The sequence below is a fragment of the Chiloscyllium plagiosum genome, chromosome 2, assembly GCF_004010195.1.
Source record: "Chiloscyllium plagiosum isolate BGI_BamShark_2017 chromosome 2, ASM401019v2, whole genome shotgun sequence".
Classification (NCBI taxonomy): Eukaryota; Metazoa; Chordata; class Chondrichthyes; order Orectolobiformes; family Hemiscylliidae; genus Chiloscyllium; species Chiloscyllium plagiosum.
The window spans coordinates 119,663,011-119,686,619 of NC_057711.1; the positions used below are offsets into that span (position 1 = coordinate 119,663,011).

Genomic DNA, 23,609 nt, shown 5'->3' on the forward strand with positions numbered 1-23,609 from the left:
ATAAACAAATATTTGAATTGAACTTGACTACTAAATGGACAAGTTACCTGTGCAATCATCCTTGGGCCTCTCGACAATTTCTTGATTTGGTTTGATTTACTTATTGTCACGTGTATTTGTTACAAATTACAGTAAAAAATATGATATAACGTCACCACTCTCCAGCACAATCTTAAAACATAGAAAAATTAACCAAAACATAGAATATAAAGGCAGAAGAATAAAGAAATAAAGAAAACTTTGCAGTCCTTCTTGTTAAGTGCTCCGTCATGGGCCCTAGGCCTGACGACCTAACATGAGTCCCTTTGCCATGCCGCTGCTACTGGAATGAAAGTTGCCACTCTTCGGCACTGTCTCATCTTCACCGACAGCCTCGCCTGTGAGTAATCGCTGGACCTTGCCAATGCAGATGCCACAGATGCCACCGGGTACCATATTGGCCCAAACTAACCTCCACCTCCCCAAATCTTTGCTGGAAGCAGATGCTGCCAGGTACTCTAACTCACCTCTGCTGCAGCAGCTGTGAGTCAGCACTAGGACCACCTCGTCAGTGCAGAAGTTGCCAAGATCCAAACCCTCTCCAACTCCACCACCATGAGTCCATGCTGAGCCCACTCTCCAACCACCACAAGTCTGCTCTAGGTCTACTTGCCGCCACCAATATTACACGGTGATCTGCAATTTCTACCATTATTTCTGTCAGGTAAGGAACTAGTTATTGTTCACATCAATCTGCTAAGAGTCTAAGGTCTGCTAACTTCATAACCATTTTCCAGGCTGACTAAGTTTGGCTCTCATCTCAACCTCTTTGTATAATCTCTTGATTATTTTCATTCAATGGAAAAATAGACAATGTCTGTTTGCTAAAGTTATCTTGCTGCACCTTCATCAACTTCAAAAGGAATTCTGAAATGTCAGCCAACTGCAATTTGAAGTCTGATGGAAAATACTGTTGATTGGATACAGACAAAAATCGTGTGAATTTATGTGTATAGCCTTAGTATTAAGTTCTTCTTAATTCTAATTATTTTTCCTTTTACTTTTTTCCTTCTATGCTTTTGTGCATGTTGCAACAATCAGCTCCTGGATTTGTATACGTGAATAATCTTCTTGCTGCTTTAAACCCAAAGGATTTACTGCAAAATGCTTTTAAAAAGAACTGTACATAGTTTTAGGACAAATGCGTAATAGCCTTTTCAAACATGACAGAAAAGAAATTTAAATAAACCTGTGTTTGTGGACAGAAAGGGAGATAAATGCAATAATTTAATTCACACACACTCATTGGTAACCATATATGGATTACAAATATAGGTGAGTGCTAAGTAATGGGCTAAGTAAATACCTAATTTACTTTGAACATTGCAATGTAAGCAGGAAAATTAAATTAGTATATCATGTTCATTATTACTGTTAATCAATCTAGTTAACCAGCAAAATCAAAGTTATTCTGTGTGAATTTGAAAGAACCTCACAAGTCAATGTCAAAATTTATACTTGCATGGCAAAAACGACAATGATTATTAAGCTGCAGGCGAAAAGAATGCCAAGATAGGGATGGCGAAAAGCAAAGAGTATGCTGCAGTAGGTTTATTTGCGAGCGTTTTAGCCCAGTTTTAATTTTAGTGCTGACTGATTAAAGCTATCCACACATAAGCAAATTGATTTGTAATTTAAGTTTTGTAAATGAGACCTCGTCCCTTTAACTCTTGTGTTTGCAGGGTTTATGAAAATCATGTCTACACTTTGATATTTGCTTTTCAAGCTATCAAATCAAAAGATGCAACTCATCTGTTATTTAGTGAGTTTTTTTTCTTGTTTTTTTTTAATGGTGTAGTTTTCAGAGTATGTTCTCTGAAAGAAAAGGTCAACTATTTTCGTAATCTTCATATGCAAATAGCCATAACCTAGAAGAAGTAAAATGTGCTGATTATTTGCTATTATCTGCTTAACATGAATTTGATACTGTTCTGTAAATGACTAGATTCCTGAGTATAGGTGTATTGACCAGAAAACGGGCAATAACTCCCCTGCTCTTCAAAATAGTGCCATGGAATCTTGTGTGCCCACCAATGTTTTGGGCAGCTTGGTCTTGGTTTAATGACTCAACTGAAAGACAACACCTCCAGCATTCCCTCAATGCTCATGTGTTGGACAAGGGCTCAAACCCATGATTTTCTGACTCTGAGGCAAGGGTATTACTAATTGAACCACGGCTGATGTGCATATTGAAATAGTGGAATGTTGTTAAAAGTGGAAAGGACCTGTTTTCAACCACTTGTATCAACACTATCCATTCTGTGTTTGTTACAAAGTACTAAAACACTACACTTCAATGAGATAGGGTCCAGTGATATGAATAGCATTTTCCCTTAAATGACCTTGTCATATTTTATAAGTTTCCTGAAGAAGGGCTTATGCCCGAAACGTCGATTCCCCTGCTCCTTCGATGCTGCCTGACCTGCTGCGCTTTTCCAGCAACACATTTTTCAGCTCTGATCTCCAGCATCTGCAATCCTCACTTTCTCCATATTTTATAAGTTGGCTGTCAGCTTGCACTTGTAATCAGACTAAAATACTTGTTTGTCTATTTAGATGTAAAGCTATTGTATTGTGTATTTCTTAAATCTGGCCAGGACTGGCCTTGCAGTTTGATGTTCTGAATTGTGTTAATTCCCTTCTGTTTATCTGTCATAGAGATATGCAGCATGGAAACAGGTGCTTTGGCCCAATTCATCCATGACAACCAGGTTTTTCTAAACTGAACTAGCCCCGTTTTCCTGCATTTGACCCAAAGTCCTCTAAACGTTTCCTATCCATGTACCTGTCCAAATGTCTTTTACATATTGTAATTGTACCTAGGTCTACCATTTCCTCTGGCAGCTTGTTCCATATATGCTCCAATCTCTGTAGGAAAAAGTTGCCCATCATATCACTTTTAAAGCTATCCCCTCTTGAACTTAAAACTGTGTCCTCCAATTTTGGATCCCCTACCCTGGGAAAAAGACCTTGGCTATTCACCTTATTGATGCCCCTCATGATTTTATAAATCTCTATAAAGTCACCCTTCAACCCCCTATGCTTAGGGAAAGAAATCCCAACCTATCTGTCCTCTCCTTTTAACTCAAATGTTTCAGTCTCAGTAACATCCTTGTAAATCATTTTCTTTTTTGTACCCTTTCCAGTTTGATAATATCTTTCCTATAGCTGGGCGACCAGAATTGTATGCAATATTCCAAATATGACCTTACCAATGTCTTGTACACCCATAACATGACGCTCCAACTCCTGCACTCAATGCATCTGTCTAAGATGGAGGTAAAGCTCTCTTTGATCATTCTGGGATGGTGGCAAAGTAGGCAGTGTCCAGGCTCCTGTGCCCGTCTGCTCCATTCTGGCCGCTTCCTCCCATCTTTCCTTCCCCTTTTTGTCCGTGGCGGAGAAGGTGATATCATGGAAGAGGGCTGGAGGGGGACTCTTGGTGAGGCAGTGGTAGCCTAGCCTGGCAGCAGAGCCAGGGACTCCTGGTTATGATAGGCCCAAACTAGGGACTTCAGGTATTGGTGAGGCAGTTGCTTCAGCTGAGCCACTGGTTGTGGTAGGCGCATAGCAGAGACTCCTGCTTATCGGCATGACTGCAGCAGCGGAGGCGGGGCCTCCGGGTTTCAAAGTGAGAGGGGGATCCAGCAGGGGTCCCGGCATTAACGAGGTTGGCTCAGTGACAAAGAGAAGGCACCCGAAGAATGGTGACTCTAACATTGGTGGGTCTGGTGTAGGTGGCAGTGAGGTGGTGGAAGTTAGGTGATAGAGCAGGTGTCATTGCTGAGCTGGCTCAGGACTCGGGATTCATGGCAGAGGCGGTGGAACGAAGATGGACTCTCTTTCAGCTATTTATTGTTCTTTTTATTTTCAAACTATTCAAAATGATGTCTGTGGCGATGAAGCTCTTCACTGTATTATTCTATGTAAAATACAAGTGACAATAAATCATTCAAGTCTTTATCTGCTTTCTCTTAAATTCTATATATCTTAAACTAAGTGACATTTGTATGAATTTGTAATTCAGTGACAATGTGCTTAAAAATCACAAATTCCTAATTCCCGTACTTTCCGTTGTGTGCTTCTGCAGATTTGCTAACAATTCATTGTTTGCAGTGTTGCATTTTCTTACCCTCACATGGGTTATACTTGAATGCATTTGCCATTAGTCTAGGGTTTAAAGGCATAAGAGGACAGTATTTAAGGACAATAATAAATTAAAATGACATCATGGTAATGGTGTCTTTACTTTACCACAAAGCTGTTTCAACAGAAAAAAACTCTAAATTGAGGACTAAAGGCTTTATAAATTGTTTGGAAACTTATCGTTGGTCAGAGTCTGCAATTGATTGTAATCCACTATTCTGCATTATACATGTACTAAATTGCTTTTTAATCCTGTAAAAGTAAATTTATTTATAGGCCTAGTGTAAAAGTGAACAGCCATTATGGGTGGTTGCCATTTTGAAATATCATTAACATTAGTACAAAGAGTAGGCATGTCTTGAATTTTCACACATCTGCACAACACAGTCAGTATCACTCACTTGATCCATTGTGCCCAGTTATAAGGTTCTAGCAAGTCAGGTGAGTTTTTTGGTTGAAAGATTAGGGCTGATCATTTAATGTGTATTTAACATGTCATGGCTGTAAAGAAGTTGACTTGTACATGGAAAACAATTTATGCAAAATCATGTCTGGAGCAGGGAAAATGGGGCTATTTTGTAGGTCAGCCTGGTAAATATATTGCAGCATCCTATATAAGTTGCAAGCTAGAATGTTACATTCCAGACCAAGAATGACTACTTTCATATTCATTATTCATTTTCACCTGTCGATTTTCACGGTGTAAATGAAGTGAAGCTTATTTAGTTATTTGATATTAGAAATCTGTATGCATTTATATCTATAAAGAACATTCCTAATGGTTTGCACATGTTCACATCTGGCTGTTTGGGGAATAGTTAGACGTGATATTACTCAACTGTGAACTGTACATTTCTTTCAAATAAAAGTTTATGGATCAAAATTATATTTATGATCTGATCACAGCATATTAGATAAATGGTTCTAAATCTTAATTGTGGAAATCACAGGAGTCATACTTGGAGCACATTTGTCGAAATAAGGATGAAACTATACATCAACTGCAGCAAAGCCAAGAAGCCACCTTCAATAAACTAACCGAACAGATGAAGGAACGAGAGGCTAGTTGGAAAAAACAGAAGGCAGACTTGGAGGAGCATTATACTGGACTCCTTGGGGAAATTCATTCAAGAGCACAGGTAATATCAGCATAATTAAACTGTCAATGACTTAGGGAGATAAATAATAGTTGCCTTAGTTGTCCTCAATTTGTTTCCAATATGTACACCCACTTGTTTATGTACAGTTGAAAATTGATGTTAAACTCACCAATTTGTCCTCTGGTCTGTAGATAGTGAGCAATAGTTGGAGTTAACGTTTTTAAGTATGAGGGCAAACATATTAGGTCTCAGCCAGCACCCTACTCCCACTGCTGGAAAGAAAATGACACAGTTGTTCATCTGTCAACTCATTTAAGAGCTGACAAAGTGAGGGTGTGTCTGCTTCTTGGAAAATCAGACCTCAGTGCTGATATCCTAAATCCCCATTCAGAGGCAGAAAGCATCTGGTCTTATGAGTCAACTGTTCAAGGCCTACTCCTTAGGGGATCTGATGGCTGGAAGTATTTATTATGGGAGGGATTTGGGGAAACTTGTCTGAGGTTTGGAAGCAAGGACAGTGGGCTGGATTTCAGAGGTCACCTTCTTGCCCCCATCCTTTTCCTCCAAATACCCCAGTCCACAGACTGGAGCAATTGGAGGCATCCAACTAATCTGGTAGGCAATTAGCCATGCTACCCCAGTCAGAAAAACTAGTTGTCTTTCTTGCCTGCCAAGTGGCATCTTAATTGACCACTTAAGGTTCTTAATTGGTGGCAGTTTGAGAAGTTTGCCCAAGGACCTTGCGATACAGTACTTAATTATTCAGGTGACGAGAACGGGATGGGTTTCTGTCTATGGCTAATTTTCTCAATTGTTTATCTTTCTTGCAACCTTTCTCATTCCTTCCAGATAAGGGAAAATCAAAATGAATGTTTCATTATCAAATGGAAGGTTATGAAATAGTAACTCTGTTTCCGTCTCATCAAATGCTGCCAGCTGCACGTTTCCATTACTTTCCTTTTTTCATTTTAGACTTCCAGCAGCTGCATTATTTTGCCTTCTCTCTTCCAGTCATATTGTTGCTCCACCTTTTCACTCCCACCAGTGTTTTCTGTTGCTCCAATAACAAAGTCTCAACTCTGTCAGAAAATGAACGTGGGAAGGATAGATCTTTCTGTTGTAATTTCTATCAGAAGGCAGACAGGAACTGAACAACTTGCTGTATTAACTCAAAATTAGGCTGGGGATATTTTACTGGGGCTCATAACGTCTAATATAGTTTCTCACAATTCTAATTGAAAAATAGCTCACTGTTACAAGCAATGCTGGTTTATAGAATGGTTATGTCACTGGACTTGGAAAGTGTGGTCTGTGCACTGAGTGGAACACCCTGAGCACAAATCAAATTGAAGTTCAGCTTTAAAAATAGCAGGTTTTTATGAACAAATTATGACTATTATCAGTATAACTAAGCTTGAAATGGTCAAATAAGCTGTAAAAATACAAATTAAAAACAAAACATTGTAGATGCTGGAGATTGGAAATAAAGCGCAAAGTACAGCAGAAGTTCAGCAGATCTGGTGGCATCAGTCAAGAAATAGTTAACATTTTAATTCTTTAGAACCGCTGTAAAAAACTCTATTTCTTATCTTTGCCCTTCAAAGAAAGAAACCTGCTATCCTTACATAGTCTGGACTTTATGTGACTTCAGACCTACACCAAAACTGATTCTTAACTGCCCTCTGACAATAGTCGTTTAAATGCTGTCAAAGAGGTCTATCACTACATTCTTTGAGCTTTTGGGATAGACAAGAAATTGTGAAGAAATTTCAAGGAAAAGTACAAGAGTCCGAATCCTCAATTGATGTGCAGATAATTAAACTACCTCTTCGCCTAGTAATTAGCACTTCTCAGGATTCTACAAGGATCTTGCCACTGCTCAGTACTCCATTTTTAATCAACAGTTCCTTTGTTAAATACCAAAACGAGCTTCAATCGCAAAATGTTTTCCCCCACAGTCCATGCCTGACCAATTGTAAATCATCAATGAATTAATCCAATATCTGGTTTTCTGAGGGATTCTTTTCATATAATGTCCTCCAAAAACCAATTCTCTTGCAGCATCAGATTACAGCAATGACTCCTGGTACACAACAGCTGAACCAAAAGACCATATGATGTAGGGGCAGATGTAGGCTACTTGGCCCATCGAATCTGTTCTGCTATTCTGTATCATCCTCACCACTTGCCTTCCCACCTATTGCCGATAACATTGTACATTCACTTCCATTCGCTTCTTGAAAAATTAATACAGTGCATCTGCTATCTCTATACATCTCTTAATATCTAGGTTGCAGCGCATCAGGTCCAGGGGACTCATTAGCTTTTATCTTCATTATTTTCTCCAGTATCTTTTCCTTTTAATTATAGTTGTTTTATTTTCATTTGCCAGCATTTGACCCCTATCCTTCCAAACCTTTCCTATTCATATACCCATGCAGATGCCTTTTAAATATTGTAATTGTACCAGCCTCCACCACTTCCTCTGGCAGCTCATTCCATACATGCACCACCCTCTGCGTGAAAAAGTTGTCCCTTAGGCCTCAACATTTATGTTCTGTCTTCATTATTTTGGTCACCTTTTGTTAGTCATTAAGACTTTCCCAATCTTTTGGTTTACCACTAATCTTTGCCACATTTTTTTTTTCATTCAACCTGATGCTAACCTAAACCTTCCTGGTTAATGTTGATTGCTTATCACCTTTCTGGAATCCTTCTTTCTCACAGGGATATATTTTTGTTGTGAGTCTTGAACTATTTTCTGAAATATCTGCCATTCTTCAACCATTTTTACAGTTAAACTGATTTCCTAGCTGACTCCAGCTAAGTCTGCCCCTACTCTTTCATAATTGTCTCTATTTAAGCTTAGCACAATTGTCTCAAACCCAGGTTTTTCACTCTCAAACTGAATGTTAAGTTCAATTATGTTGTGGTTACTATTTCCTGGGGGATCATTTACTCTGAGATCATCTATTAAACCTGCCTCATCACATATAACCAGATCTAGAATAGCCTGTTCATTGGTTAGATCTATAACATATTGTTCGAGAAAACTATCCTGAATATTCTATGAATTGTACCTCGTGGCTCCCTCTGCCAATTTAACTATCCAAATCTACATGAAGATTAAAGTCAGCCATGATTAACTTGCTACCTTTTTACATGCCCTCCTTATCTCCTGATTTATTATCTTGTCTTTCAGTATAGCCATGTTCAGGAGCCTATAGATTAACACCAAAGTCTTCTTCCCCTTGTTGTTCTTACCGCCACGTATGAGGATTCTAAATCTTACAATCCATGATTATTTTTGCTATCCTGTTTATACCCTGCTCTGAGTATCTATCCTGTGCCAATAGATATTCTGAATCATGGGGAACACAATACTGCATGGTCACTGACAAATAGTACTGTACAACTTGTCCAAAACTAATAGTTTATCCAGAAGCATTTAATCCTGAATTGGAAGATGATGAGAAAAATAATTCTGTTGCTCAACATTCTTATACACTGCATGTAGTCATATTTTCCTTTGACATAATCCCTGTTCAAACTTTCCAGAGAATCTGACTGGCAGTAATTCTGTTCTGAACCAGATGAAATTATTCATTATATTCTTGGATTTTCTTTTTCCTTTCATTCTTCACTTATACTGTAAGGGAGAATTTAGATTTTGTTTTGCTATTTGCAACTAGGCTTTGTAGGTTAATTAAGGATCCTATAACCAGCAAGGAATTTTTCAGACTCTGGCAGCATATAGTATAGTTTTGCCATATAAAGGATAAGTACAGGGAATCTCATTATAGGCAAAGAGGAAAGCAAAGGACAGGAAGAAAAGAAACCAAGTGCTGGAGAAATTAGGCAAATCTGGCAGCATCTATCAAGAGAGAAACAAAGTTAATGCTTTGAGTCCAATGCCAGGATAAAGGACGTTGCCAAGCAGCTACAGGACTTTGTTTTGGAGCATGGTGATCAGTTAGAGGTACTTTTTCACGTTAGTTCTAATGACTTTGTTAGGGCTGAGAATCTGATTCTGAAGCAAACTTTGAGCAGCTAGTTAGGAGATTGAAAGGCAGGACCTCAGAAGCCATGGTCTCTGGATTGGTCCCAGTCCCACATAATAGTGAATGTAGAAAAATGAAAATTGAGTGATTGAACTCATGGCTGGAAAATTGGTTTTAGAGAGTGGGCATCAGATTTATGGGACATTGGACCAATTCTGGAATGATATGAGTTATACAAACTGGTTTTCTCCACTTGAGCAGTACTGGAATAAATATACTTGCTGGGAGTTTTGCGACTGCTGTTGGGGACAACTTAAACCAAATTAACAAAGGGGTGAAAACCTGAGGGAAAATTCAGAGCACAGAATGAAAGGAGGAAACTTAACAAGTGATTCTGAGGAAGCAGAGGTTAAAAAAAATGCACCGTTCATAAAATTCACACTATTAGATAATATATCTGTATTTGCAAGAAATACAATGAATAAATTTTGATAAGGTGAGGGTACAGAATGCGGCAGAATTATATCAGTGCGTTAACAGAAACTTGGCTGAAATAGGGACAAGGTTGGCAACTCGCCCTCCCTGGAGAAAAAATTGTCAGACAACATTGAGAAGGAGACTTCAAAAAAATATAGCTGTGAGGAGGAAAGGTTGTACTAAATAAAGCACTGAATGAGGCCATTTGGATTGAATTCAGAAGCAAAACTGGGGCAGGCACACTGCTAGAATTGTACTATAAATGTCCAAATAGTAGAAGGGTTAGGGGGCAAAATATGTTGACAAATTTCTAAATGCAAAAAGAACATGGCAGTAGTAGTTGGGAATAATTATCAATTGCAATGCGAACAGTGTGGAAGACATAGATGGCACAAAATTCTTGAACTGCATTCAAGATAATTTTTTTTTTCAGCCAGCATGTATCAGGCCCAATGAGAGACAACACAATTATAGAATTGTAGGAAATGAAGCTGGGCAAATGGATGAAGTAGCAGTGGGTGGCCATTTTGCAGATAGTGATCCTAATAGAATGAGATTTAGTATCATTATGGAACGGGAATAATATAGAACAGGAGTAGAAGCTCCATGTTAGGGGGAGGAAAACTTCATACAGCTGATGGATGATCTCACATCAGACCAATGATTACAGCTACTTGAGGAAAGTCGGTGACAAAGCATGGGAGGCATTCAAAAGTGAGATATTATGGGTGCAGTGCAGACATGGCCCCACAAGAAAGTGGTTGGTACTATCAAATCTAGAGCCCACTGGTTACTCAATAGCAAACATGCTAATGTAAAGCAGAAAAAATGCGTCAATTACTATCATAAAAATGAAGTAATACTTTAGGAAGCTTTGTGGAGTAATGAAAGTACAGTGGAGAATTGAAAAAAGAAAGCAAAGAGAGAACATGAAAAAAATTGGCAAATAAAATCAAGACATATCTAAAGATGTTTTATCAGAACATTAAGAGCAAGAGTGTGAAAGGGGTTGGATTAATCAGAATGTTCATGGAACTTTGACAGAAGATCTGGGAAGTGTTTATTATGAATATTTTGTCTTTGTCTTTACAAAGGAGTGCGATGATGCAGACTTTCTCTTGAGAGGGAGTGTGAAATATTGTGAAATATGAAGAAAATGCAAGAGCAAGTACAGATATATGATCCTTTATCCAAAATTGTTGGGGCCAGCTGTTTTTCAGAATTCAGAATTTTGGGGATTTTGGAACAAATGTAGCGCCCCCCTGTAGGGTCCAGGGCAGCACCCTGCAATCAAACATCAATACTGCAGCAAAAACGTAGACTCATGATAAGTGGGGTAGATAAAGGCTAGGAACACTACTACAGTTTATTTATAGTGTAATGTACTGATAAATGAATACATAGACCATAAATACTCAATGTCATTTTATTTCCAGAAAAAAACGTTCCAAGAGAAACATTTAGTAAAACTTAAACATACATGGTTTCAACACTATGGCAGGCGACGTTTTTAAAGACTTCTTCAAGTGTCAGCTGTCTCATTAACATAGGTTTCTGCCTAAGTAATAAGTTGGGAGGTCATGTTGCAGCTGTACAGGATATTGGTTAGGCCACTGTTGGAATATTGCGTGCAATTCTGGTCTCCTTCCTATTGGAAAGATGTTGTGAAACTTGAAAGCGTTCAGAAAAGATTTACAAGGATGTTGCCAGGGTTGGAGGATTTGAGCTACAGAGAGGGGCTGACCAGGCTGGGGCTGTTTTCCCTGGAGCGTCAGAGGCTGAGGGATGACCTTATAGAGGTTTACAAAATTATGAGGTGCATGGATTGGATAAACAGACAAAGTCTTTTCCCTGGGGTGGGGGGGTCCAGAACTAGAGGGCGTAGGTTTAGGGTGAGACGGGAAAGATATAAAAGAGACCTAAGGGGCAACTTTTTCACACAGAGAGTAGTACGTGTATGGAATGTGCTGCCAGAGGATGTGGTCGAGGCTGGTACAATTGCAACATTTAAGAGGCATTTGAAGTAGCATAGGAAATGTTTGGAGGGATATGGGCCGAGTGCTGGCAGGTGGGACTAGATTGGGTTGGGATATCTGGTCGGCCTGGACAGGTTGGACCGAAGGGTCTGTTTCCATACTGTACATCTCTATGACTCTATAATTGAGTAAATTGCCATAATCTCTTGGTCATTGATTAATGAACGTTGTTCAAGGCCAGCAATTAACTGATCACACATTTTCACCTTATCGCCTATGGGGACTTTTTTCAACCATGTTCACAAAGTCAGCACCATCATCACTACTATCCTCACTCTTACCTGTATTTAATACCATTTCAGCAATTTTCCCATCACCCAAGGAATGCATGACAGGTGCATCATTGTCAATGTTCAGCATTTCTTCGATGTCAGCTTCGTATAATTTATTTACACTTTTGTCCAATAAACTTTGTGCATAAGTTACAAGGTTTGCTATCATCTTTTTCTCTTCAGTATCACAAAATCCTTCAAAGTCTTCATCTGTAGGTTCATTTACATTAAACATCGTTGTAGGCCACAGTCTGTGCCAAGCATTTGTTAATGTTGATTTATCAACATCCTTCCAAGCATGAGCAACTGTGTAAATGGCATCCTTAACAATAAATTCTTTCAGAAAGTCTTGAATTCCTACCTGTTTGTTGAGAGCAGCAAGCATACAGTTTAAAAAATAGTCTTTATACTTACTCTTCACTAAGCATAAAATTCTTTGGTCACAAGACTGTATTACAGTTGTCACATTAGGGGGCAACTAAATGCCAAAAACATTATTTTCACAATAAGTTTGGCAGGGGGATTTGTGGAGCAGTTGTCCAGGAACAATAAAATTTTACATGGGCCCAGCTATGCCTGCCTCTTCGTTGGATATGTGGAACAATCCATCTTCCGTAGCTACACTGGCACCACCCCCCACCTTTTCCTCCGCTACATCGATGACTGTATTGGTGCTACCTCGTGATCCCACGAGGAGGTTGAACAGTTCATCCACTTTACTAACACCTTCCACCCCGACCTCAAATTTGGAGGTGGCGGAAATGACGAAGGATGATATGATGTATCTGGAGGTTGGTAGGGTGATAGGTGAGGACCAGTGGGATTCTGTCCTGGTGGCGATTGGAGGGGCGGGTTCAAGGGTGGAGGAGCAGGATGCGGTGGAGAGCATCATCAACCACGTCTGAGGGGAAATTGCGGTCTTTGAAGAAGGAGGCCATCTGGGTTGTTTGGTATTAGAATTGGTCCTCCTTGGAGCAGATGCGGCGAAGGAATTGGGAGTATGGGATGGCGTTTTTACAGGGGGCAGGGTGGGAGGAGGTGTACCTGGACTGTCTCCGACACCTCCCTCCCCTTCCTAGACCTCTCCATTTCTATCTCGGACGACCGACTCAACACGGATGTTTACTATAAACCGACTGACTCCCACAGCTACCTAGATTACAAAACATGATTAGCATGTTTGGAATCAAGGTGGTGGATATGGCAAGAAATAGCAGGATTAGGAGTGACATCTGCAATTCTGCAATCTGATTCTCAGCAAGGAGTTTAAGGAAGAGTTAGTAAAATTGAATACTGATCACCTTGGACCACTCCCTCACACCTATTAACTGGCTATAGTATGGCACTGTTGTAAAGCTAAGAAAGGCCAGACCATGGCAACACGTCGCCTGGAGGAAGAGCGCTTCATCTTCCGCCTAGGAACCCTCCAACCACAAGGGATGAATGCAGATTTCTCCAGCTCCCTCATTTCCCCTCACCTCACCTTATCTCAGTCCCAACCCTCGGACTCAGCACCGCCTTCTTGACCTGCAATCTTCTTCCCGACCTCTCTGGCCTATCACCCTCACCTCAACCCCCTTCCACCTATCGTATTCCCTACGCCCCTCCCCCAAGTCCCTCCTCCCTACCTTTTATCTTAGCCTGCTTGGCACACCCTCCTCATTCCTGAAGAAGGGCTTATGCCCAAAATGTCGATTCTCCTGTTCCTTTGATGCTGCCTGACCTGTTGTGCTTTTCCAGCAACACATTTTTAAGCTCTGATCTCCAGCATCTGCAGTCCTCACTTTCTCCCAGTTTTCTTCCAGTCCAGCTTGCCTGCAATGAGCTCATGCCACTGGTACAAAGTGGTTACTGAACCAGTCGAAAAAAAAATGTCTGGTTACCCATGCTTTCTTGTTTGCTTAATAATGCAGAGGTAAATTGTGTACACCTTTCAGACATCTTCGATATTTGCTTTTTCTAATCACTGCCAACTTAACCTTGTGTGTTCTTGCAGAATAGTTAACTTGTCCTTAGTATCCTTAAAACTGTTGGTGTTCGCTCATCTGCCGTTGTTAATGTTTTTCTAGGGACGTAGCTTCAGTAGGGAGCTGTTTCATCAGCATTGTAAATTTGTTCAGGACTAAGGCTTTCATCAGATATTATCTTGGCAAATTCGTCAATATAATTTTCAGCTACTTCATGGTCAGCAGAAGCCTTTTCACCATAGATTTTCAGATATTTTACACCATTACGCTTCTTAAATTACTGCAGCCAACTTTCTGAATATTGACACTTGCCTTGAATGTTCAGTTCTTTATGATCTACTCTAGTTTGTTTCATGACCAACAAGCCAGTGGCATACGTTCACTTCTTTGCTGTTGAATCCACTCCATCAACACATGGTTAAGATCTTCATTTTTTGCACTGTGCAGTGTTTTCCGATTTTCCATTAGTTTATGGTCATCACTGTTACCATAAAACTTCAGTAACTTGTCTTTCTGTTTCTTTAAATCGTATACAGTGGTAGTTTCGATACAATATTCTTTAGCAAGACGCTGCACAGACACACCACGATCAAGCTTCTACAATAAATCCACTTTCTTAATGTTAGATGCTTCCTTTTCTTTTTATTATTGTTCCATATAGGTGTATCTGCAGTTTCACAGTGAAATTAAACACAATGAAAAAAAATATAATTGACCCCTGCCAGTGCTGGGCCACACTGTCAAGTGGTGGGTCAAGTGGGTGTGGACTTCGCCCCTCTCCCCCCCCCCCCCCCAAACAAACCTTGTTAGATAGATATGATTGACGCTCCACACACCACAAGAAAACTTCTGGTTTCGGAGCTTTTCGGATTTCAGAATTTCGGTTACAGGATTTTGTACCTGTACTGGGGGGAGTTGATATCATTGTTAGTGAATAAATCACGAGAGCCAGATGGACTGTATCCTAAGCTATTAATGGAAACCAGCAACGAAATGCTAGATGATCCTATTAGGATCATTTTCCAAGCCTCACTAGTGCAGTTCAGCTATCAGAGGAATAGAGGTCTGCTAACAATGTACCTTTAGTCAAAATGGTTGCGAAGGATACAGTAATTATAGTCTTCAGTGGTAACCAAATTACTAGAATCAATATTGAGAATTAGGGTGAATTGTTACTTAGAAAGGCACAGAGTAATCAGGAATAGTTATCAGAATCATAGAGTTGTGTAGCATGGAAACAAACCTTTTGGTCCAACTCATACATGTAAACCAGATATCCTAAATAAATCTTGTGCCATTGCCAAAATTTGGCCCATATCCCTCTGAACCCTTCCTATTGATATACCCATTCATTTGCTGTTTAAATGTTGGAATTGTACCTGCCTCCACCATTTCCTCTGGCAGCTCATTCCATACACATAACACCCTCTGTGTGAAAATGTTGCTCCTTGGGTCCCTTTCAAATCGTTCCCCCTCACCTTAAACCTGTGCCCTCTGGTTTTGGACTTCCCTACCCCAGGGAAAAGACTTTGTTTATTCACCCTATCCATGCTCCTCCTGATATAAACCTTTTGTAAGGTCACCTGTCGGCCTCCAATGCTCCAGGGAAAATAACCCTAGCCTACTCAGGCTTTGCCTATAGCTTAAGTCCGCCAACCCTGGCAACATCCTTGTAAATGTTTTCTGAACTGTTTAAAGTTTCACAACATCCTTCCTGAAGCAGGGAGACCAGAACTGGACACAGTATTCCAAAAATGGCCTAACCAATGTCCTGTACAGCCGCAACATGACCTCCCAATTCCTATACTCAATGCACTGATGAATAAAGGAAAGTATTCAAAACGCCTCATTCACAATCCTGTCTACATGCAACTCCAATTACAAGGAACTATGAACCTGCAGTTCAAGGTCTCTTTATTCAGCAACAGTACCCAGAGCCTTACCATTAAGTCGATAACTCCTGCCTCGATTTGCCTTTCCAAAATACACCATCTCACATTTCTCTAAATTATACCCACCTGCACAGCTTGGCCCATTGTCTCACTTTATCAAGATCCCATTGTTCTCTCGGTAATCTTCTTCGCTGTCCACTACACCTCCAATTTTGCTGTTATCTGCAAACTTACTAACCATACCTCCTCTGTTCACCTCCAAATAATTTATATACATGACGAAAAGCAGCATTGTTTGGTTAAAAGGTGTATCTTAATAACTTAATTGTATTTTTTAAACAGAAAGCAAAGAGAATTGATGAGCATGGTCGTTATCATTGGCAATAACTCATTAAGAGGTATGACTGCCCATCTAGGAAATTCCATGTCATTGGTCATAGGGTCTGTGGGCCGTTGTGTGGCTGATGATCCCCATCCTAGAGCCACTTCTCCAAGTACACATCTGGCAGGTATTTCTAGAAGATAGAGTTCATCCTTGGCCTTGAGATTGTTGGCATTCCTTTCTCTGGTTCCCTTCCTGAATTTCTGCTGGTGCTGAGTGTTTTTGAAGAAGTGTGACGCCTCATATTTTGGAATTCCCTTTAGGTTGGTTTCTTTTGAATGAGGGTATCCGATGCATTGACATCTATGTTGCATTTCATGACCGAAGTCTTCAGGGAGTCTTTGAAACACTTCCTTTGTCCTCCTGCCATTTCAATGTCTTCCTTGAGCTGGGTGAAAAAGATTTACTTGGTACTAGAACTTAGGCATGGCCAACCCAGCAGAATTGGTTTTGGATTATCACAACCTCGATGCTGTTCGCTGCTTGAAGGGCACTGATGATAGTATGCTTGTTCTCCCAGCTGAAACAGAGATTCCATCTCAAACAGCATTGATAGTACTCCCCAAATGTCTTAAGGTGGCATGTATATGTTGTCCCAAGTTTCAGAGCCATAAAGAAGAGATGAAAGGATAACTGCCTTATACATAAGGAATTTGATATCAGCACGGATGTCTTAGATTGTCCAAGATTCTCTTCCTTAGACAGAGGCGGACAGATCGGATGCACTATTGAATTTCCGCTTCAATGTCAGTCTTAGATAAGATCCTTTCCAGGTAGGAGAAATGTTCCATGTTTGGGAGAATTGCTCCATTGATATTAATGGATACTGACCAGAAAATGACATAGGCTGGGTTAGTAAAGGATTTGCGTCTTCTTGAGGTTTAGGCTGAGACCAATTATTTGTTATACATTTGTGAAAGCATTAAGTGAGGCTTGAAGATTCTCTTCTGAGAGAGCAGAGCGATGACATTTTCATCGCATAGTGAAGCTCCATAAGCTTGGATTTCAACTGGCTGAGATTGAAAACCTTTCTGTAGGTACTGTAGATACTTCACTGGGACGTTTGTTCTTGACAAGATGAAGAATGGTGGTGATGAAGATGGGGAAAAGGTAGGAGAATTGGGAGTGCTGGTGACGAAACATTCCAACTTGACCCCATCTTGATCTTCTCAGATTCTGTCATATTACTATTAGTGATCACCATCACCAATATCTTGTCATGGAATGACATGGATGTAAATGAATTTCCCTGGACAGCGTGCCTTTGACAGGATCTTCCACAGCACTTCAGGATTGACTGTGTTAAAATCATTGGTCAGATCAATGAAGGCCATGTAGAGTGGTTGGTGTTGTTCCTGAGATTTCCTTTGGAGTTGCTGAGCAGTGAAAACCATGTGAATACTTCCACAGCTTACTTAGAAGCCATGCTGGCTTACAGAAAGGATTTCTAGGAGAAGGTACCTAGTGAAGATTTGGGCAATGGTCTCCCCATGATCAATAGTAGGAAGATTCCTTGCTAGTTCCCACAATACACTATGTCTCCCTTCATGAAGTCAATGGTGATAGAAATATCCCTGAGATCACAGGGATATCTTCATTGTCCCAGATGTTGAGGAACAGTTGATGGAAATAATGGGTCTTGAAAATCACTGCTGCAATTCTGTCTACTCCTATGGCCTTTCCATTCTCCATGTGTCCAATAGAGGCTTCAACTTCTGCCACGCTGGATAGTAATCCAGGATCATCTTTGATGGGAATTGGGGGATTTCCTCAAACATATGCTTATCGACAGTTGTATCACGGTTTAGAAGTTCTTTGAAATGTTCTCTACATTGAAGGCTGATATTTTCTCTGTCACTCAAAATGGTGCCATCCTTACACTGTGTTGATTTGGGGCCACATTTGTTGTACACGTATATTGCTTTTGTAATGCTGAAGAAATCTCGGGTGTCATGCTTGTCAGTAAGGAGGAGCAGCTCCTGCTATTTTGATGAGTTCTCATCTTTGCCTCGCTGGTGATGTTATTTTGCTAGGCACGGAGAGCTTTTCCCTTCTTTTCCATGAGGTCTTGGATGATACGGTCATTTGTGTCAAACCAGTCTTGGTAATTTTTGGTCTTGTACCCAATAGTATCTGCACAGCATGAGATCATAACTATCTTCAGCTCTTCCCAGATTTCCTCCACTCCAGTTAAATGAACTCTTTAGGGATTTTGGTGAAGACATTGTTGGGAGTTTAGTGGCCTGCTTGGCTCTTGAAGCTACACAATGGTGAGCTTTTTTCTAACCTGTTCATTCACCTTCAGCTTCTTTTGGCAGCAATTGATGGACATTGAGGAGCAGATGAGTTGGTGGTCTGTCCAGCAGTTGGCTACCTTGGTTATTGCTTTAGTAATCAGGACAGCATTTTGGTCTCAGAATTGAATGAGGACATAGTCGATCATCGGCCAGCGTTTTGATTGTGGTTGCCTCCAAGAAGTCTTGAACTTGTCTTTTAGCGGAACAATCTGTTGGTGATGACCAACTGGTGTTCCACACATTTGTTGAGCAGGATAATCCCACTGGTATTGCAATTCCCAATTCCTTCTTTTCCTATAGTTCCTTTCTAGAGTTGGGCATACTTTCCAACCCTGGCATTGAAGACTGCAAGGAGGATACTTTTACCTTCATTGGGGATGTTGGTGCGTACGGTGGAAAAGAAATCTCCTTTGGACTCAACTATGTCATCACCATTTGGAGCATAATCACTCAGGGCCACTGTCTGCTAGCTTTGTAGATGGAGATTCATGAGATGATTGCTGATGCCACCAGGGAGATCTGAGACTCGATTGATGAGTTCATTCCGAATAGCAAATCCAATTCCGTGTGTCCCAGGTTGTTCATTGGGTTTTCCTCTCCAGACGAAGACGTAACCACCAAGTTTTTCCCTCAGCTGCCCTTCCCCTGCTCTTTGATCCTGCTGACCTCAATGTTGAAGTGCCTGAGTTCATGGGTAACAAGGACAGTTCTTCATTCTGGACAATTGATCTGCTCCTTGTTCATGAGAGTTTATGCATTCCAGGCTCTAAGATTGGTTTGGTTTGGTTTTCAGACTGCAGGTAGAAGAGCAGGCTGGATGCAGTTTCTAGCCAGGCTGGTGATGCAGTAGACTATCTTTAGACCACCTTTTCTAGCTCCTTCCCCATGGGGTGAGGTGAGCAGAGGGGAGGACTGCTCTCCTGTTCCTATCCCAAGTCAAACTCCACCACCTACATGCTGGTCTGAAGCTAGGGACTTGCAGAACTCTCAAACCTTGTAGATCACCTCACAGCTTAGGTTGTGTCTGAGGGTGGCTCAGCTCCTCCAGGTGGGATGTCTTTTAATATGGAAATGCTGTTGTATGTCAGTAGACACAGTCCTTGACAGAAGGTAGATCCTGTTCTGATAATAAGGAAATGTTGACAACTGGGGAACCCCCAACTGCTGTAGTCTTCATCCACTGTTGCAGCCATTGACATCACACAAGGATCTTCTCCTGGATCACTATTCACTGGAACCCTGCGGCTGACAGAGGACAGAGGTATGAGCATGAGAGCAGGATGATGATGTATTGAAAAAGCAACCAACTGGAAAATATGGGTCATGTTTGTGGAGACAGTGGAGATGTCCTGAAGGTGCTAAACCAGTCTGATGTTCATTTTCCAAATGTAGCAGGGACTGCATTGCAGTAAACTAGACTAATAACAAGTACTGCTGCATTACCAAGAAGGAGGAAAGAGATGAAACTGAGACTGGTACAGTTGGGAAAAGGAGCAAGTCAAATAGTCAGGGCAGGAAGAAACAAAGCAGAGAACAAGGTAGGTCTGATGAATTAAATTGCATGTATTTCAATGCAAAGACCTAACAGGGAAGGCAGATGAACTCAGGTTATGAACAAGGAACTGGGATATCATAGCAATTACAGAGACATGGGTCAAGGATGGACAGGACTGGCAGCTTAATGTTCCAGGACACAAATACTCTAGGAAGGATAGAAAGAGGAGCAAGAATTGAGGGAAAGTGGCGTTTTTGATAAGGAGCATAACTGCTGTACTGAGGGAGGATATTCCTGGGACTACATCCAGGGAGGTTATTTGGGTGGAACTGACAAATAAGAAAGGGATGATCACCTTATTTCCCCCTTTAATAGTCAGCGGGAAATGGAAAAACAACTTTGTAAGGAGATATCAGTTATTTGTAAGAATAATAGGGTGGTTATGGTAGGGGATTTTAACTTTCCAAACATAGATTGGGCCTGCCATAGTGTTAAGGGTTTAGATGGAGAGAAATGTGTTAAGTGCGTACAAGAACTAGCCATTTGGATACAGAACTGGCTTGATGGTAGAAGACAGAGGGTGGTGGTGGAGGGTTGCTTTTCAGACTGGAGGCCTGTGACCAGTGGTGTGCCACAAGGATTGGTACTGGGTCCACTACTTTTTGTCAATTATATAAATGATTTGGATGTGAACAGAAGAGGTATAGTTAGTAAGTTTGGAGGTGTAATAGACAGTGAAGATGGATACCTCAGAGTACAACAGGATCTTGGACAAATGGGCCAATGGGCTGAGGAGTGGTAGATGAAGTTTAATTAAGATAAATGTAAGGTGCTGCATTATGGAAAAACAAATCAGAGTAGAACTTACACACTTAATGGTAAGGTCCTAGGGAGTGTTGCTGAACAAAGAGACCTTGGAGTGCAGGTTTATAATTCCTTGAAAGTGGAGTTGCAGGTAGATAGGATAGTGAAGAAGACATTTGGTATGCTTTCCTTTATTGGTCATGGCATTGAGTATAGGAGTTGAAAGGACATGTTGCGGCTGTACCGGACATTGGTTAGGCCACTTTTGGAATATTGCTTGCAATTCTGGTCATCTTCCTATCGGAAGGATGTTGTGAAACTTGAAAGGGTTCAGAAAAGATTTAAAAGGATGTTGCCGGGGTTGGAGGATTTTAGCTACAGGGAGAGGCTGAATAGGCTGGGGCTGTTTCCCCTTGAGCGTCAGAGGCTGAGGGGTGACCTTATAGATGTTTATAAAATCACGAGGGGAATGGATAGGATAAATAGACAAGGTCTTTTCCCTGGGGTCGGGGAGTCCAGAACTAGAGGGCATAGGTTTAGAGTGAGAGGGGAAAGATATAAAAGAGACCTAAGGGGCAACATTTTCACGCAGAGGGTGGTGCATGTATGGAATGAGCTACTAGAGGAAGTGGTGGAGGCTGGTACAATTACAGCATTTATAAGGCATCAGGATGGGTATATGATTGGGAAGGCTTGAGACGGATATGGGCCAATTGCTGGCAAATGGGACTAGATTAGGTTAGGATGGACGAGTTGGTCTGAAGGGTCTGTTTCTGTGCTGTACCTCTTTCTGACTGTATGACTGTTTTGAGCCTTGGATAAAGAAGTGGGAAGGAGGTAAAAGGACAAGTATTCCATCTTCTGTGATCTCCTGGAAAGTTGCTGTGAAGATGAAAGGAGAAACGAGGTGAAGGAAGAATGGACCAAGGTACCTCAGAGGAAATGTGTTCTCTAGAATGCCGGGAGTAGAAGATCGGTTTGGTGGTGGCGTCATTTCTGGATGTTGTGCATTATTAGAGGATGATTCTTTCAGTGAAGGGGCTTGTGGTATAGAAAGTGAGGATAATGAGAACCCTGTTGTGTCCCTGGGAGGAAGTGGATGGGAAAAGGCAGAAGTGCGAGAAATGGTTAAACATGGCTGAGGGCCCTATCGTGCAAAGTGGGTAATTGAGGAAAAAAGTTGTGTCTGAAGGGCCATTGTAGAAATTAGCTTTATCTGAACAGATGTGACAGAAACAAAGAAACTTGGAGAAGGAAATGGAACTCTTTCAGGAAGCAGGCTGTGAAGAAGAGTAGACAGGAAGAAAAATCCACCTTTACAACAATTCAGTATCTAATACTAATTCAAGTTCCCATGGATTATCTGTTATGGGTACGGATACATTGGTATCTGTTATGGGCATGGACCAGGCGGCTGCCAGGGAGGTAAATTTTTCCTCTTAAAAGGACTTACCTTGAGCGTCAGCAGCGTTCATTTGCAGCAGAGGAAGCAGTGAGAACTAGGAGCTCTGGGGCAACAGTCGAATTGCGCTCTGGGAAGGTGAGTGAACCGATATATTTTGGCAGCGGCTGAACCTGAGACACTACATGTGCAGTGTCTCCCACCTGTCCCCTTCCTCTAACCAAACAAAAAAGACTCTGTGGTCTGTAGATAAGGGAAGGCTTTTTTCTAGTTTTTTTTATCGTTTGCTTGGTAAAACCGTTTCTTTCCTTTTCCATTTATCTAAGTTAAGACTAAGTTAAGCTTAAGATTAAAATGGCAGGAGATCTCAGACCTGTAATATGCTCTCCTTGTTCAATGTGGGAGCTCAGGGACGTGGCTGATGTCCCTGACTCCTTCATGTGCAGGAAGTATGTCTAGCTGCAGCTCTTGTTACATTGCATATTGGCTCTGGAGCTGTGGATGGACTCACTTTGGAGCATACATGATGCTGCGGGGGTCGTGGCTAGTACGTTTAGTGAATTAGTCACACTGCGTTTTAGGATTACTGAGGGAGAAAGGGAATGGGTGACCAAAATGCAGAGAAAGAGCAGGAAGGAATGCAGGTGTCCCCTGCGGTACATCTCCCTCCAAAACAGATATGCCATTTTGGATACTGTTGGGGGAGAAGACTCACCAGAGGAAAGCAGCAGTAGCTAGGTTCGTGGCACCGTGGCTGGCTCTGCTGGACAGAAGGGTGGGGAAAAAGAGTGAAAGGGCTATAGTCATAGTGGATTCAATTGTAAGGGGAGTAGATAGGCTGTTCTGTGGTCGAAAACGAGACTCCCGAATGGTATGTTGCCTCCCAGGTACATGGGTCAGGAATGTCTCAGATCAGCTGCAGTACATTCTGAAGCAGGGGTGTGAAGCCAGTTGTCATGGTGCATTTGGGCAGCAATGATATAGGTAAAAAACAGAATGAGGGCCTGCAAACAAAATGTATGGGGGTTAGGAGCCAAGTTAAAAAGTAGGACCTCAGAGGTAGTAATCTCAGGATTGCTACCATTGCCACATGCTAGTCAGAGTAGAAATGAAAGAAAAGCCAGGATGAATGTGTGACTTGAGAGAGAGTCCTGGAGGGAGGGGGTTCGGATTTTTGGGACATTGGGACAGTTCTGGGGGAGGTGGGGCTATTACAAATTTGACGGTCTACACCTGGGATGGACAGGAACCAATGTCTTGGGGTGCTTTTGTTAATGCTGTTGGGGAGGGTTTAAACTA

The 23,609-nt window shown here is 41.3% G+C and overlaps 1 protein-coding gene across 7 annotated transcripts in view; it reads left to right on the forward strand.

Moving 5' to 3' along the window:
- LOC122563582 (coiled-coil domain-containing protein 171-like) overlaps window positions 1-23,609 on the forward strand; it is a 268,787-nt gene that overhangs the window by 128,295 nt on the left and 116,883 nt on the right. For all 7 annotated transcript variants that reach the window (XM_043717497.1, XM_043717514.1, XM_043717527.1 and 4 more), the window contains one exon: window positions 5,136-5,324. In XM_043717497.1, the coding sequence (XP_043573432.1) occupies window positions 5,136-5,324 (189 nt within the window). The remainder of the gene's footprint in view (window positions 1-5,135; window positions 5,325-23,609) is intronic.